This window comes from Stegostoma tigrinum, chromosome 2 (assembly GCF_030684315.1).
Source record: "Stegostoma tigrinum isolate sSteTig4 chromosome 2, sSteTig4.hap1, whole genome shotgun sequence".
NCBI lineage: Eukaryota > Metazoa > Chordata > Chondrichthyes > Orectolobiformes > Stegostomatidae > Stegostoma > Stegostoma tigrinum.
Genome location: NC_081355.1, coordinates 45018514 through 45035659, shown reverse-complemented (window position 1 = coordinate 45035659; position 17146 = coordinate 45018514). Strand labels below are relative to the sequence as shown.

The 17146-nt window shown below is 46.0% G+C and overlaps 1 protein-coding gene across 1 annotated transcript in view; it reads right to left on the bottom strand.

Annotated features, from left to right (window-relative positions):
* Nucleotides 1-9439: 9439 nt before the first annotated feature.
* The window catches only part of myo10 (myosin X), a 457994-nt gene continuing 450287 nt past the window's right edge, over nucleotides 9440-17146 (bottom strand). Inside the window, exon 41 of the mRNA XM_059653796.1 lies at nucleotides 9440-10327. Within this exon, the coding sequence (XP_059509779.1) occupies nucleotides 10217-10327 (111 nt within the window). The 3' untranslated portion in view covers nucleotides 9440-10216. The remainder of the gene's footprint in view (nucleotides 10328-17146) is intronic.

Sequence of the window (17146 nt, the reverse complement as noted above, 5' to 3'; positions counted from 1 at the left end):
CACCCCGGGTGCTTTTCTGTCACTTTCTCTCTCTCTAACTCTCTCTTCCCAGGTCAATTGACAATTCACGCAGGAATAGGCCATTCAGCCGATCGAGCCAGCACCACCATTCATTATGATCATGGCTGATCATCCAAAATCAGTATCCTGTTCCTGCCTTATCCCCATAACCCTTGATTTCACTATCTTTAAGAGCTCTATCCATCTCTTTCTTGAAAGTATCCAGAGACTTGGCCTCCACTGCCTTCTGGGGCAGAGCATTCCATATATCCGCCACTCTCTGGGTGAAAAAGTTTCTCCTCAACTGTGTTCTAAATGGCCTACCCCTTATTTTTAAACTGTGTCCTCTGGTTCTGGACTCCCCCATCAGCGGAAACATGTTTTCTGCCTCCAGTGTGTCCAATCCTTTAATTATCGTATAAGTCTCAATCAGATCCCCTATCATCCTTCTAAACTCAAGTGTATACAAGCCCAGTCGCTCCAACCTTTCAACATATGATAGTCCCGCCATTCCGGGAATTGACCTCGTGAACCTACGCTGCACTCACTCAATAGCCAGAATGTCCTTCCTCAAATTTGGAGACCAAAACTGCACACAATACTCCAGGTGCAGTCTCACTAGGGCCCTGTACAGCTGCAGAAGGACCTCTTTGCTCCTATACTCAATTCCTCTTGTTATGAAGGTCAGCATGCCATTAGCTTTCTTCACTGCCTGCTGTACCTGCATGCTTGCTTTCATTGACTGATGTACAAGAACACCCAGATCTCGTTGTACTTCCCCTTTACCTAACTTGACTCCATTTAGATAGTAATCTGCCTTCCTGTTCTTGCCACCAAAGTGGATAACCACACATTTATCCATGTTAAACTGCATCTGCCACGCATCCGTCCACTCACCTAGCCTGTCCAAGTCACCCTGTATTCTCATAACATCTTTCTCACATTTCACCCTGCCACCCTGGTAGCTTTGTCATCAGCAAATTTGCTAATATTATTTTAATGCCTTCATCTATATCATTAATGTATATTGTAAATAGCTGCAGTCCCAGCACCGAACCTTGTGGAACCCCACTGGTCACCACCTGCCATTCTGAAAGGGACCCGTTTATCACTACTCTTTGCTTCCTGTCAGCCATCCAATTTTCAGTCCAAGCCAGCATTTTGCCCCCAATACCATGTGCCCTAATTTTGCTCACTAATCTCCTTTATCAAAGGGTCCTTTTCTCTCTTTCTCTCTCCCCCCCTCTCTCTGCATCCTTTTCTCTCTCTCTCTCTCTCTCTCTCTCTCTCCCTCCCCCCCCCCCCTCCCAAGTCCTTTGCTCTCTCCCCAGATTCTTTTTTCTCTCTCTCTCTATCCTTTCCTGGGTCCTTTTCTCTCTTTCGCTCTCTTGCTCCCTGTGTCCTTTGTTTTCTCTCCCTCTCTGTTCTCAGATCCTTTCTGCACGCTCTCTCTCTCCCCATGGGTACTTCTCTCTCTATCTCTCTCCCCTCCAACCTGCGCCACCCCACCACCCAGGTAGTTTCCTCTCTCTCTCCCCCTCTCCACCCCCCCACCCTGGGTACTTTTTTCCTCTCTCTCTCTCACTCGCTCGCCCAATCCTTTTCTCTCTCCCCCTCTCTCTCGCTCCCCAGGTCCTTTTCTCAATCTCTCTCTCGAACACCCCACCCAGGGTACTTTTCTCTCTCTCTCCATCTCTCTCTCCCTCTCTCTTGAACCCCCTGCCCCGATCCTATTCTCTCTCTCCACCGCCCCAGATCCTTCCTTCTCTCCCTCTCTCCCACACTCTGAGTCTTTTCTCTCTTTGTCTCACCCCACTCCCCAGGTCCTTATTTCTCTCTCTCTCTGTCTGTCTGTCTGTCTCTCCCAGGTCCTTTTCTCTCACTCTCTCTTTCCCCAGTATTTGCTCTATCTCTCTGTAAACCCCCTTCCCAAGTCCTTATATTGTCATCTCTCTCTCTCTCTCTTTCCCTGGGTCCTTTTCTCTCTCTCTCTCTCTCAAACCCCTCCCCAGCCCTTATTTTTCACTCTCTCTTGCTTCTGTTCCGGGTCGATATCTCTCTCGTCCTCCCACCGCCTCCACACCCGCCCCGGGTCCATTTCTCTGTCCCTCTCTCTCTCTCCCCCATTAAGTCTTTTCTGTCACTCTCCCTGGGTACTTATTTTTTTCTCTCTCTCCCTCCGGGTCCTGTTCTCTTACTCACTCTCTCTCTCCCTTGACCTTCCCTCCCTGGGTACTTTTCTCTCCCTACCGCCGGATCCTTCTTTCTCTCTCTCTCTCTCCTCCCCCCCCCCCCCCCCCCCCGCCACCAAGTCTCTTCTCTCTTTCTCTCGCCCACACCCCGTCCTTACTTTTCTCTCTCTCTGTCGATCTCTCCCCAGGTCCTTTTTTCTCACTATCTCTCTTGCCCCCAGTCTTTTCTCTCTGTGTCTCTCTCTCCCTCTCTCTAACCACCCCCTCCCCAGATCCGTATTTCTCTTTCTCTCTCTTGAGCCCCCTTCCCGGGTCCTTTCCTCTCTCTTCCCCCCAGGTACTTTTCTCTCTCTTCCTCTCTGTCTGTTGACCCTCCTTCTATTGGTACTTTTCTCTCACTCTCTCTCGAGCCCCCTTCCCCAGGTTCTTTCCTCTCTCTCCTCTCCACCTCCATCAGGTACTTTTGTCTTTCCCTCTTGCCAGGTCCTTTTTTCTCTCTGTCTGTCTGTCTGTCTCTTGACCACTCCCCTCCCCCAAACCACCGTCCCTCCCCGGGTCCTTTTCTCTCTCTCGAACCCCTCCCCAGGTCCTTATTTTTTTCTGTCTCTCTCTCCCCAGGTAGTTTTCTCTCTCTAAAGATAGTAAGAACTGCTAATGCGGGAGTCAGAGATAACAGTGTGGAGCTGGAGGAACACAGAAGTGGAGGACCTTTAAGCCATCTGCGTGGGGAACGCAAGTATACAGGAACTAGACATCCATAGTGAAGATGAGGTGTTGGGGGGGGCCAGGGAGTCAGGACATTTTGGGGGAGGTGGAGGGCGTGGGTAGTGTTTCGGATGTAGGTGGGGAGTTCCTGGGCCGGGGGGGAGGGAGGGGGGGGTGGGTGGGTGCAGAAAATAGAGTCAAGGTGAGCAGAGATAAGTTCAATGGAACAGGAGCAGGCCGAGACAATGGGTCAACCAGGGCAGTCGGATTTATGCATTTTGAGAAGGAGATTGAAACAGGCGGTGCAGGGTTGGGGGACAATGAGGTTGGAGGCCATTTGAGGTGATCAGGTTATGGATGGTCTGGGAGATGAGGGTTTGGTAGGCAGGGGTGGGGTCATGATCAAGGGGGCGGTAGGTAGAGGTGTCAAAGAGGTGGCTCCTGGCCTCGGCGATGTGAAGGTCAGTGTGCCATACCACAACAGTGGGGGGGAGGTTGCAGTGAGTGAGGGGCGGAGAGGTTGAGGCGATTGATGTCGCGCTGGCAGTTGGATATGAAGAGGTCAAGGGACGGTAGCAGGCATTGGGGCGTTGTCCAGGAGAAAGGAGTGTGTGGTAGGCAGGCAAAGGTGTTTGTAGAAGGCGGGTTTGACTTTTCTCTCTCTCTCTGTCACTCTCTCGACCCCTCCCTCACTGGATCCTTTACTCTCTCATTCTCTTTCTCTCTCTCTTCCGGGTCTTTTTCTCTTTCTGCCTCTCTCTCTCTCTCTCACACTAAACCCCCCTTCCCAGTTGCTTATTTTTCTCTCTAGCTTTCTCTTGCCCCTCCCTCCCCGGGTCCGTGTTTCTCACTCTCTCTCTCCCACTTCCCCGGGTCCTTATATATCTCTCTCTCGCTCTCTCCGTCTCTCTCCCCCCTTCCCTCCCCTCTCCCCAGGTCCAGTTTTTCAGTATCTCTCCAAGTGCATACCACTTCCCCTCCCCCCAACCCCACCCCCACAACTCTTCTCACTGTCTCTGCATCTCCAGGTTCCTCTGTCTTATTCTCCCTGTCTGCGTGCCAAGGTCCGTCTCTCTCACTCTTTCTCTCTCTTTGGGTCCTTCTGCTGCTCTCTGTGCCTTTCCCTCTCTTTGGCTCACACCCCCTCTCTCAGTCTCCCTGGTCCTCCCCTCTCCAGGTTCCTCCCTCCCTCCCTCTTTCTGCCTCTGCATGTCCCATCTGTCCTTACCATTCTCTCTGTCTCTCTGGTACATTTTGCTGTTGCTCTGTGACCCCTTCTTACCCGACCCCCCCGCTCACTCCATCCCTCTGTTCCCCCTGCAACCCCTATCCCCACTCTCTCTGTCTCTCCACATCCTCCTTTCTTGGTCCCTCTTACTCTTCCTTGGTATGTTTAGCTCTGTCTCTTTAGGTCTATTTTTCTTTGTGGCCCCCTCGGTCACTCCTCTTTAAACTGCTATCTTTGCCTCCCTTACTCTGCCTCGTTGTGTCCATCTGTGTCTCCGGGTCCCATGATTTTCCCGGTTTTTTTTTTGAGTGCGAGCAGCAGCGGAGGTAAGACGGACCCGGAAGACTGCAACTAAGGTAAAGCAGTTTATTTTTAAAATTACTTACCGGTAGTGGGCAGCGGTGTTTTTCCTCTTTCAGAGAAGGAGCGGGAGCAGCAGAGGAAGTGACGAGGACCAGAGGGGCAGCAGGGAAGGAAAGCAGTGAGTATAAATACTCACCCTTCGACGCCAATGGCCATTTTGAGTGCGAGCAGCAGCGGAGGTAAGACGGACCCGGAAGACTGCAACTAAGGTAAAGCAGTTTATTTTTAAAATTACTTACCGGTAGCGGGCAGCGGTGTTTTTCCTCTTTCAGAGAAAGAGCGGGAGCAGCAGAGGAAGTGACTAGGACCAGAGGGGCAGCAGGGAAGAAAAGCAGTGACCATATATATCAGCAAGGCGGCTAAACCCGAGACTCTACAACTGTAGTGTCTCCCACCCGCCCTCCTCCTCTAACCTAGTTAATAAGGTAAGGTTCATTCTAAACTTTCTCTATTGAATATAAGTTTGTTATTAATTTGTTATTATTACTTGACGTAAGCTTTCTACTTTTGTATTGAGTGTGTGTTCAGATAAGTGGGGTATGGATGCTAGGGCAGTTGCTTGCTCCTCCTGCAGAATGTGGCAGTTGGGAGATGTGGCACATGTCTCCGCTGGCTACATCTGCGGGAAGTGCACCCAACTACAGCTCCTTGAAAACCGTGTTAGGGAAATGGAGCTGGAGCTGGATGAACTACGGATCATTCGGGAGGCAGAGGGGGTAACTGAGAGGAGTTATCGGGAGTTGGTCACTCCTAAGGCTCAGGACGAGGATAGATGGGTTACAGTTAGGGGGAGGAAAGGGGACAGACAGACAGTGCAGAGATCCCCTGTGGGCATTCCCCTCAGCAATAAGTATACCGTTTTGGATACTGCTGGGGGGGATGACCTACCAGAGGAAAGCCATAGTAGTCAGTTCTCTGGCACTGAGCCTGACACTGTGGCAAAGAAGGGAAGGGGGCAGAATAGAAAAGTACTCGTGGTAGGGGACTCGATAGTTAGGGGAATCGACAGGAGATTTTGTGGTCAGGATCGGGATTCCCGGAAGGTATGTTGCCTCCCTGGTGCCAGGGTCCGGGACGTCTCCAATCGGGTGTATAAAGTTCTAAAAGGGGAGGGCGAACAGCCAGAAATCGTGTTACATATTGGCACAAATGATATAGCCAGAAATAGGATTGAGGATATAAAAAGTGATTTCAGGGAGTTAGGATGGAAGCTGCAGAGCAGGACGAACAGAGTAGTGTTCTCTGGTTTACTACCGGTGCCACGAGATAGCGAGGTGAGGAACAGGGAGCGGGCGCAGCTGAACACGTGGCTACGCAGCTGGTGTAGGAGGGAGGGCTTCAGATATGTAGATAATTGGGATGCCTTCTGGGGAAGGTGGGACCTGTACAAGAAGGATGGGTTGCATCTGAACTGGAAGGGTCCAATGTCCTGGGTGGAAGGTTTGCTCGAGTAGTTCGAGAGGGTTTAAACTAGTATGGCAGGGGGGTGGGAACCTGAGCTGTATACCAGAGGTGAGCGTTGATGCAGGTGAGGCAGTAGCAAGAGGTAGACCAGCTAGTGGGAAGGATTTTCCTGGGAAGGAACCAAGGGATCGGTTAAAGTGTGTTTGCTTTAATGCAAGGAGTATCAGGAATAAAAGTGATGAACTTAGAGCATGGATCAGTACCTGGTGCTATGATGTTGTGGCCATAACAGAGACATGGGTTTCTCATGGGCAGGAATGGTTGCTGGATCTTCCAGGGTTTAGAACATTTAAAAAGAATAGGGAGGGGGGAAAAAGAGGAGGGGTGTAGCACTACTAATCAGAGAGGGTATCACAGCTACAGAAGCTTCCATTGTCGAGGAAGATCTGCCTACTGAGTCAGTATGGGTGGAAATTAGGAACAGCAAGGGAGTAGTCACCTCGTTAGGGGTTTACTACAGGTCCCCCAATAGCAGCAGGGAGATTGAAGAAAGCATAGGTCGACAGATTTTGGAAAAGTGTGGTCGCAGTAGGGTTGTTGTAATGGGTGACTTTAACTTTCCTAATATTGATTGGAACCTCCTTCGAGCAGAAGATTTGAATGGAGCTGTTTTTGTAAGGTGTGTTCAGGAGGGTTTCCTAACGCAGTACGTTGACAGGCTGACGAGGGGAGAGGCCATTCTAGACTTGGTGCTCGGAAACGAGCCGGGGCAGGTATCAGATCTTGTGGTGGGAGAGCATTTTGGTGATAGTGACCATAACTGCCTCACATTCTACATAGCTATGGAGAAGGAGAGGATTAGGCAAAATGGGAGGATATTTAATTGGGGAAGAGGCAACAATGATGCGATTAGACATGAGTTAGGAAGCATGGACTGGGAGCAGTTGTTCCATGGTAAGGGAACTATAGACATGTGGAGACTGTTTAAGGAACAGTTGTTGGGAGTGATGAGTAAATATGTCCCTCTGAGACAGGCAAGAAGGGGTAAGATAAAGGAACCTTGGATGACGAGAGCGGTGCAGCTTCTTGTGAAAAGGAAGAAGGTAGCTTACATAAGGTGGAGGAAGCTAGGGTCAAGTTCAGCTAGAGAGGATTACATGCAGGCAAGGAAGGAGCTCAAAAATGGTCTGAGGAGAGCCAGGAGGGGGCACGAGAAAGGCTTGGCAGAAGGAATCCGGGGAAACACAAAGGCATTTTACACTTACGTGAGGAATAAGAGAATGATCAAGGAAAGAGTAGGGCCGATCAGGGATAGCATAGGGAACTTGTGTGTGGATCCTGAGGAGGTAGGGGAAGCCCTAAATGAGTTTTTTGCTTCTGTCTTTACGAAAGAAACGAACTTTGTAGTGAATGAAACCTTTGAAGAGCAGGTGTGCATGCTGGAATGGATAGAGATAGAGGAAGCTGATGTGCTGAAAATTTTGTCAAACATTAAGATTGACAAGTCACCAGGCCCGGACCAGATTTGTCCTCTGCTGCTTTGGGAAGCGAGAAATGCAATTGCTTCGCCACTTGCGAAGATCTTTGCATCCTCGCTCTCGACTGGAGTCATACCTGAGGACTGGAGAGAGGCAAATGTAATTCCTCTCTTCAAGAAAGGAAATAGGGAAATCCCCGGCAATTATAGACCGGTAAGTCTCACATCTGTCGTCTGCAAGGTGTTAGAAAGGATTCTGAGGGATAAGATTTATGACCATCTGGAAGAGCATGGCTTGATCAAATACAGTCAACACGGCTTTGTGAGGGGTAGGTCATGCCTTACAAACCTTATCGAGTTTTTTGAGGATGTGACTAGAAAGGTTGATGAGGGTCGAGCTGTGGATGTGGTGTATATGGATTTCAGTAAGGCATTTGATAAGGTTCCCCATGGTAGGCTCATTCAGAAGGTCAGGAGGAATGGGATACAGGGGAACTTAGCTGCTTGGATACAGAATTGGCTGGCCAACAGAAGACAGCGAGTGGTAGTAGAAGGAAAATATTCTGCCTGGAAGTCAGTGGTGAGTGGGGTTCCACAGGGCTCTGTCCTTGGGCCTCTACTGTTTGTAATTTTTATTAATGACTTGGATGAGGGGATTGAAGGATGGGTCAGCAAGTTTGCAGACGACACAAAGGTCGGAGGTGTCGTTGACAGTGTAGAGGGCTGTTGTAGGCTGCAGCGGGACATTGACAGGATGCAGAGATGGGCTGAGAGGTGGCAGATGGAGTTCAACCTGGATAAATGCGAGGTGATGCATTTTGGAAGGTCGAATTTGAAAGCTGAGTACAGGATTAAGGATAGGATTCTTGGCAGCGTGGAGGAACAGAGGGATCTTGGTGTGCAGATACATAGATCCCTTAAAATGGCCACCCAAGTGGACAGGGTTGTTAAGAAAGCATATGGTGTTTTGGCTTTCATTAACAGGGGGATTGAGTTTAAGAGTCGTGAGATCTTGTTGCAGCTCTATAAAACTTTGGTTAGACCGCACTTGGAATACTGCGTCCAGTTCTGGGCGCCCTATTATAGGAAAGATGTGGATGCTTTGGAGAGGGTTCAGAGGAGGTTTACCAGGATGCTGCCTGGACTGGAGGGCTTATCTTATGAAGAGAGGTTGACTGAGCTCGGTCTCTTTTCATTGGAGAAAAGGAGGAGGAGAGGGGACCTAATTGAGGTATACAAGATAATGAGAGGCATAGATAGAGTTGATAGCCAGAGACTATTTCCCAGGGCAGAAATGGCTAGCACGAGGGGTCATAGTTTTAAGCTGGTTGGTGGAAAGTATAGAGGGGATGTCAGAGGCAGGTTCTTTACGCAGAGAGTTGTGAGAGCATGGAATGCGTTGACAGCAGCAGTTGTGGAAGCAAGGTCATTGGGGTCATTTAAGAGACTGCTGGACATGTATATGGTCACAGAAATTTGAGGGTGCATACATGAGGATCAATGGTCGGCACAACATTGTGGGCTGAAGGGCCTGTTCTGTGCTGTACTGTTCTATGTTCTATGATCTCATGCTCTCTTAACACGGTCTCTCCAGGTTCCAGGTTCCACTCTCCTCCTCTCCAGGTCCATTTTTCACTATATCTTCATCCCACCCTCTGTCTCCTCAGGCCCTTCTCTCTTGCTTTCTGTCACTGTGTCTCCATGACCCCCTTGTTCTTTCTTTCTATGTCTCTCTGGGTCCCTCGCGCGCGGTCTCTCTCTCTCTTTCTCTCCCCCCATCTCTGCCTTTCCAGGTCTCTCCTCTGCAGGTCTCATCTTCTCACTTCTAAATCTCTCCTTCAGATCAGCATTGTTTTCTTAAATGCCCATGAAGCATTTTTGGGTCCTAATTGAAATAAATGGTGTAGCTCTTATTCAAGTTGGAGCTCAATTTATTTACTCTTATTGTTAACAAGTCATTTTGGGTCATTGCTCAAGGTATTGGCAAAAACAAAAACACACAGATACTCTTTGTCCTTTATGTAATGTTTTATACCTTCAATTTTAACAAAATGATTTGAAATTTTATAAATATTTTATTTAGGATAGCTACATCAAAAACAAATGCTTAATTCAAATAGTCCAGAAGAAAACTTAACTAATGTTGCTCCTGAAAAATACAGACATACACAGTAAATAACATAGCATATTAAATTTCTCTTAGCAAAATAATTGTGAAATATAGATTAATAATGGAAAATATCATTGTAGTTCTCTCGGAAGGCTGCCAGCAGTATTCCAAATATTTATGACCATTATTCTCAGGACAAGGTATTATTTTAGTGCACAATGAGTAGCTAACAAGTTTACCCATAAGTTGCTCCATGTGTAGTCTTTACTTTTTGGTCAACACTATTGTGAGGATGTGAATTCTTAATGGACAAATGTAATATAGATACCCAATTATAGCTATTTAACACTCAAATAGTTTAATGTTTAAAGCTGCTCTTTCTCCAACTCAAATTTCTTCATCCTAGGAAGTGTTTAAAATTAATAAGATTAGTTCCGACTGTAAGGCACTATTTTCTGCTTAATACACAGTAGTGCATGTCATGACAAAGTATCCACACTGATTAAGGATTGGAGGCCTGAAAAGCTGTGACAATTTTTTTTTGCAATTGTCAAGTCCTTGTTGAACATTTCTCATAATAGCAGGATAAATGTTTACTACTTCAAAACAGAACTTGCTACTCTATTCCACAATTATGGGTTGTATTGAAGATTTTATCGTTGAAAGTATGTGATTGACAGGCACATGAATAGAAGAGGAAATTATTCATTGAAGAAACTTCATAAGTAGAACCAAATTCACCTGTTGCCACATTGATTTCCCCAACTGCTCGTTGTATATGAAGTACTGTACCGCGTTTTTACTATCATACTGATATAAGCTTTCATCAGTTTGGCAAGCTCCACTACCTGTAAACCAAAATAAAATGCAATTGAAAAGACAAATATCTAAAATTGAGGATTGTATATTTAACTCACCTGCTTTGTCCTACATTATTAAAAAATATGAGATTAAAAATCTAATAAATACCATGAAACCATTGATGATTGTCATAAAAATCCACCTGATTCACAACGGTACTTTAGGGAAGAAAATCTGACAACCCTACCTGGTCTGGCCTACATGTGACTCCAGGCTCAAAATGCAGTTGACTCTGAACTATCCTTTTGATAATTAGAGGTGTGCAATACATACTGGCCTTGACAGTTGTGTCCACATCTTGTGAATGAATTTAAAATAATTAAGTGTATCACACTGTTGTAAATGCTTCTTAGCTTTTTCAATATCTCAAGACACTTCACAGGAGCATTGTCAATGCATGGCATAGTCATATAAGCAGTTACTAGGTTAGATACCAAAAAGCTACAGATCAAAGAGGAACTCTTTGAGGACTGTCTTCAAGAAGGAAGTAAAGTAGCCAGAACAATTGTAGAAGGAATTTAATGCTGGTACATTTTGAAAGGAATTTACACAATGAATGGTAGAGTGCCCTTGGGAACAAGGGGGTCTTGGTTTTTAAGTCCATAGATTCCTAAAGAAGTGTAACACTGTCAATAGAGTGGTGAATAAGGCATTCATTAGCTAGGGCACAGAATACAGGACCAGGAGTCCTGTTGCAACTTTAGAGAGTATTGGTTAGGCCACAGATAGAAAAACTTCATGTACTTTTAGTTGCCACACTGTAGAAGGGCCATGATTCACTGGAAAGGGTGCATACTAGATTCAACAGGAAGTTGCCTGGGAATGGAAGGTGTCAGTTATGAAGAGACACTGGATAGTTGTAGTTGGTTGGCTCGCCGAGCTGGTTTGTTGTTCTGCAGACATCTCATTACCCTGCTGGGTAACATCATCAGTGCAGCCTCCAATGAAGCGCCGTGTGTTTTTCCGCCTGGTTTTGAAACTCTGGAATCCGTTGAGCTGGATTGCCTCACTTCTGGTTTTCCTTCATAGTGGAGTGTATACGGGATCGAGTTCTATGTGTTTATTGATGGCTTTCCTCGTGGAGCACCAGGCTTCTAGGAATTCCCGTGCCTGTTTCTACTTAGCTTGTCCCAAGATTTTGGTGTTGTCCCAGTTGAATTGGTGGTTCTCCTTATCCATGTGGATAGAGATGAGTATTGGTCATGTCTTTTCTTAGCCAGTTGGTGTATGTGTACCCTTGTTGTTAGTTTCCTTCCTGTTTGTCTGATGTAGTGTTTCTCACAGTCTCTGCAGGGAATATTATAGAGGGCATTTGTCCTGTCCATAGTGGGGTGTGGGTCTTTGGTTCGGGTGAGCAGTTGTTGTAGGATTGATGTGCCACTCTGGTGCCCTGTGGTCGTAAGAGTCTTGTGGTTAATTCCGATAGTCAACAAGTCACCTTGTTCAATCCACTCAGCCCAAGAATTCCTCAATTCCATGAAAGACGTAAGGACAGACGACAAGGAGACCATGATATAATTTGATGTCACTGCCCTATTCACATCAATAGACATACCACTAGCAAGGGAAACAATAACAGCTAGAACAAGGGCAAGACCCCTGTGCAACCATCTCTACAGACAAAAAGCTCAAACTACTGGAGCTATACCTCACCACCCGCTTCACTTTAAACGGCCAAACTTATGAACAAATCGACGGAACACCCATGAGATCACCTATGTCTGGACTTACAGCCGAGGCAGTGACGCAAAGACAGGAAAGGATGACCCTTCTGCTAAGCCAACCAAAACTATGAATATGCGACATGAATGACACCTTTGTCATCATTAAACAGACCAAACTAGAGGAGACACACAAACTAATAAACAACACCCTCACCAGAATCAAATTCACCAGAGAGGAGGAGACGAACAAACAGCTCCCATTCCTGGACATCAGGGTAGAGCACAAGACAAATGGGGAACACCAAATCAAAGTAAACAGAAAAGCCACACACGCGGACCACATACATGAATTTTGATAGTAACCATCCGAACACACACAAATGAAGCTACATGTGAACACTATTTAAACGGTTAAATGGGCAACAACACTCTGCAACAATACAGAACTACGCCGAGAGGAAGAATACCTCTTCCAGGTTTTCAAAGATAACGGATATCCAAAAGAATGGGTCAGAACATACCAATATGAACAACATCAGGAAGATACTACACACCCCGACACACACATCACACTACTTTACATCAGGAACACATCGGAATTAACCACAAGACTCCTGTTCTCCTGCAGCTGTTCACCTTATACATTAATGATCTGAATGAAGGGACTGGGGGCATTCTGGTGAAGTTTGCCAATGGTACAAAGATAGGTGGACAGGCAGGTAGTACTGAGGAGGTGGGGAAGCTGCAGAAAGATTTAGACAGTTTAGGAGTGTGGTCCAGGAAATGGCTGATGAAATTCAATGTGAGTAAATGTGAGGTTTTGCACTTTGGAAAAAACAATACAGGCATGGACTATTTTCTAAATGGTGAGAAAATTCGCAAAGCAGAAGTACAAAGGGATCTGGGAGCGTTGGTCCAGGATTCTCTAAAGGTTAACATGCAGGTAGAGTCCGCAAATGTAACGTTGTCGTTTATCTCAAGAGGGTTGCAATATAAAAGCGGCAATGCGCTTCTGAGGCTTTATAAAGCTCTAGTTAGGCCCCATTTAGAATACTGTGTCCAATTTTGGGCCCCACACCTCAGGAAGGACATACTAGCCCTGGAGCGTGTCCAGCAGAGATTCACACGGATGATCCCTGGAATGGTATGATGAACGGCTAAGGATCCGGGGATTGTACTCATTAGAGTTTAGAAGGTTGAGGGGAGATCTAATAGAAACTTACAAGATAATGTATGGTTTAGAAGGTGTGGACGCTAGGAAGTTGTTTCCGTTAGGCGGGCGGACTAGGACCCGTGGGCACAGCCTTAAAATTAGAGGGGGTAAATTTAAAACTGAAATGAGATGACATTTCTTCAGCCAGAGAGTGGTGGGCTTGTGGAATTCATTGCCACGGAGTGCAGTGGAGGCTGGGATGTTAGATGCCTTCAAGGCAGAGATCGACAAACTCTTGATCTCAGAAGGAATCAAGGGCTACGGGGAGAGTGCAGGGAAGTGGAGTTGAAATGCCCATCAGCCATGATTTAAATGGCGGAGTGGATTTTCTGGGCCGAATGGCCTTACTTCCACTCCTGTGTCTTATAGTCCTACGACTGCTGGGCATCAGAGTGGCATACAAACCCACATCAACCCTATGACAACTGCTCATCCGAACCAAAGACTCACTCCCCACTGTGGACACAATGTCATATATAACATTCCCTGCAGAGACTGTGAAAAACGCTATATTGGACAAACAGGAAGGAAACTAACAACAAGGGTACACAAACACCAACTGGCTAAGACAAGACATGACCACTACTCACTCATCTCATGGATGAGGAGAACCACCAATTCGACTGGGACAACACTAAAATCCTGAGACAAGCTAAGCGAAAACACGCACAGGAATTCCTAGAAGCCTGGTACTCCATGAAGAAAGCCATCAATAAACACACAGAACTCGACCCCATACACACTCCACTGCGAAGGAAAACCGGAAGTGAGGCAATCCAGCTCAATGGATTCCAGAGTTTAAAAACCAGGGAGGAAAACACAGTGGCGCTTCATCAGAGGCTGCACTGATGATGTTACCCAGCAGGGTAATGAAAATGTCTGTGGAACAACAAACCAGCTTGGTGAGCCAACCAACCACAACCTGAGTTGCAAATCTACTCCAAAGCCTTAGAAACTGGATAGGCTGGATTTGTCATCCCTGGAGCAAGGAGATCTGATTGAAGTATACAAAATTATGACAGGCATAGATAGAGCAGATTGTGAGAACCTTATCCCCATGGTAAAAATGTCGAAAACCAGAGGGCATAAGTTTAAGGTGAGGAGCAAGTGGTTTAAGAGGCGATCTGAAAAAATTTCTATTTTCATCCTTCAGGTGTTAGAACTAAGGAACACACAGCCGGGAGTTGAGGAAGCAACTCTCACATGTAACCAGTATCTAGGGATGAGCTTTTAAAATGCTAGGTCACAGTAGGCTGTAGGCCAAGTGCAGGTAGATGGGATTAGTATGGTTTGCAATTTGTTGGTTGGCACAGGCACAATGGGTCAAAGGACCATTCCTATGCTGCATGACTCTACGACTCTAGGAAGATGAGGCAGAATATTATTTCAGAGCTCACAGTACGTACAATGGAAGGCATAACTATCTGTGGTGAAGCAATTAAAATTGAAGATACACAATGGTCAGAATTATTGGAGTGTATGGGGCTGGGGGGATGCAATAATAAGCATGAGATTATTAAAAGTCAAGAGCTTGTCTAATTGTGAACTGACGCATGTCAGCTTCAGCATAATAGGGGAATGGGACATGCTGAAAGCTAAGACACAGATAGTAAAATTTTGATGACCTCAAGTTTGATAAGCTAGAAAGTGGAGAACCAGTCAAGAGTGCATTGGAATAGGCAGGTTAGAGATAATGGTGTGGTGTGTTAGGTTTTATTGGTAGAGGGATTGAGTTCCAGAGCCGTGATGTCATGCTGCAACTGTACAAAACACTAGTGTGGCCTCATTTGGAATAGTGCATGCAGTTCTGGTCGCCTCTTTACAGGAAGGATGTGGAAGCATTGGAAAAGGTGCAGAGGAGATTTACCAGGATGTTGCCTGGTCTGGAGTGCAGGCCCTATGAAGAAAGGCTGAGGGACTTGGGTCTGTTCTCATTGGAAAGAAGGAGGCTAAGAGGGGATTTAATAGAGACATACAAGATGATCAGAGGATTAGATAGGGTGGACAGTGAGAGTCTTTTTCCGAGGATGATGACTTCAGCTTGTACAAGGGGGCATAGCTACAAATTGAGGGATGATAGATTTAAGACAGACGTCAGAGGCAGGTTCTTTACTCAGAGTGGTAAGGGCATGGAATGCCCTGCCTGCCAATGTAGTTAACTCAGCCACATTAGGGGCATTTAAACAGTCCTTGGATAAGCATATGGATGATGATGGGATAGCGTAGGGGGAGGGGCTTAGATTAGTTCACAGGTCGGCGCAACATCGAGGGCCAAAGGGCCTGTTCTGCGCTGTATTGTTCCATGTTCTATGAAAGTATGAATGAGGGTTTCAGCAGCAGATGAGCTGAGACAGTGTTTGGGTGATTTATATGAAGTTTACAAGAGGCAACTTCAATAACAGCAGGAGTCAGGTCAAGCACTCAGACTGCAATCAAATGAAACCATTGCCAATTGTGAAAATCCATATGGCTCACTAATGTCCTTTAGCAAAGAAACTCTGATATCCTTACTTAGTCTGACATTCAGGTGGCACCAGACCCACAGCAATTCAGTTGACTCTACCATATACGCCTAGAAAGACATGTTGTGCCAAATCACAGGTTAGAAAATTAAAAGGAACAAAACTAGATCTATACAAATGAAACGGACAAAAGCACACTCCTCCACTGACCTTGCAAATGACTCCTTGCTAAAATTCAGAGGGCTTCAAAACTATGAGAGCTGTCCTATAAACTAACCAAACAAAAGCCTGACTTTGCGTGTGAGGCTTGATTCTGTAATTATAACAATGTTGCGACACTACCACCATCACCCTTGGGTACGTCCTGTCCCAAAAACAGCAAATTTCCACCAAAAGCGACAGAACAGGTCGGCAGGGAGACTGTCCTGGAATCGTTAACATCAAGGTCGTTCATGTTATCAGGTAAAAAAATGGGCAGAGAAACAATATGACTACCATCAAAAGCACAGAATGTACTCTGGATAGGGGCCTTCTCTATCACTGCCAACAATGGCTTGAAAGCATCATTACTTATCAAGTCCTTAAGGACACAGCTGCTAGATTGAGTCTGCAATAAGTCGCAACATGAGGGAACCAACAATTCAATTTGATCTCATCTCAGACTGGTGAAGCTACAACACAGGACTACTTGCATACCAAACAGCTAACATGTAACACGATGGACTTGTTTGATCCCATAATTGTCATTTAGGAAAAAAGCTTTGCAGTCTTGTGACATACAGGTGATGGACAAACAAACAACTAACTGGAAGAGCACAGTCCATAAACTAAAAACACAAAGCTGAAGCATTAGCACCAATTTTAACCAGAATTGTACAGATGATTCATCTCAGCCCCGTTTGCTGGTCTTCAATCAACTCAATTCATGGCACATGATGTCAAGAAATGGCTGAAGGCACTGGATACTGAAAAGTCGATAAACCCCAACAGCTTCTCAGCAATGTTTCTTTCTATCCGAGACTCCAGAACATGCCACAACTCTAAACAAGTTGTTCCAGCACAGCTACCCAGAAATGTGGAAGACCTCCCAGCAATTTGGGGAACTTTACCAAACATGTTACTTTGAATGTGCAAAGATTCTTATCTCTCAGAGATATTTCCTAATCGACCTGATCAGGAATGTTATTACACATCAGGTCCTCCTGGCTCACAACTAGGGACCCTACAACTATGTCATAAGATCCCTCAACAGCATAGTGGATATTGATTTTTCAACAACCTGTACAGAAAAGTTATTACACATCTCTAAAGGTGGTGAGATAGGACCCACATCTCCTTGCTCAGCCATAGGGATACTACCACTATGCCACAAAAACCGTTTAAGAGAGGGTAATACTTGTAAAGACCATAAGACATAGGAGCAGTAATTAGGCTATTTGGCTCATTGAGTCTGCTCCGCCATTCAAT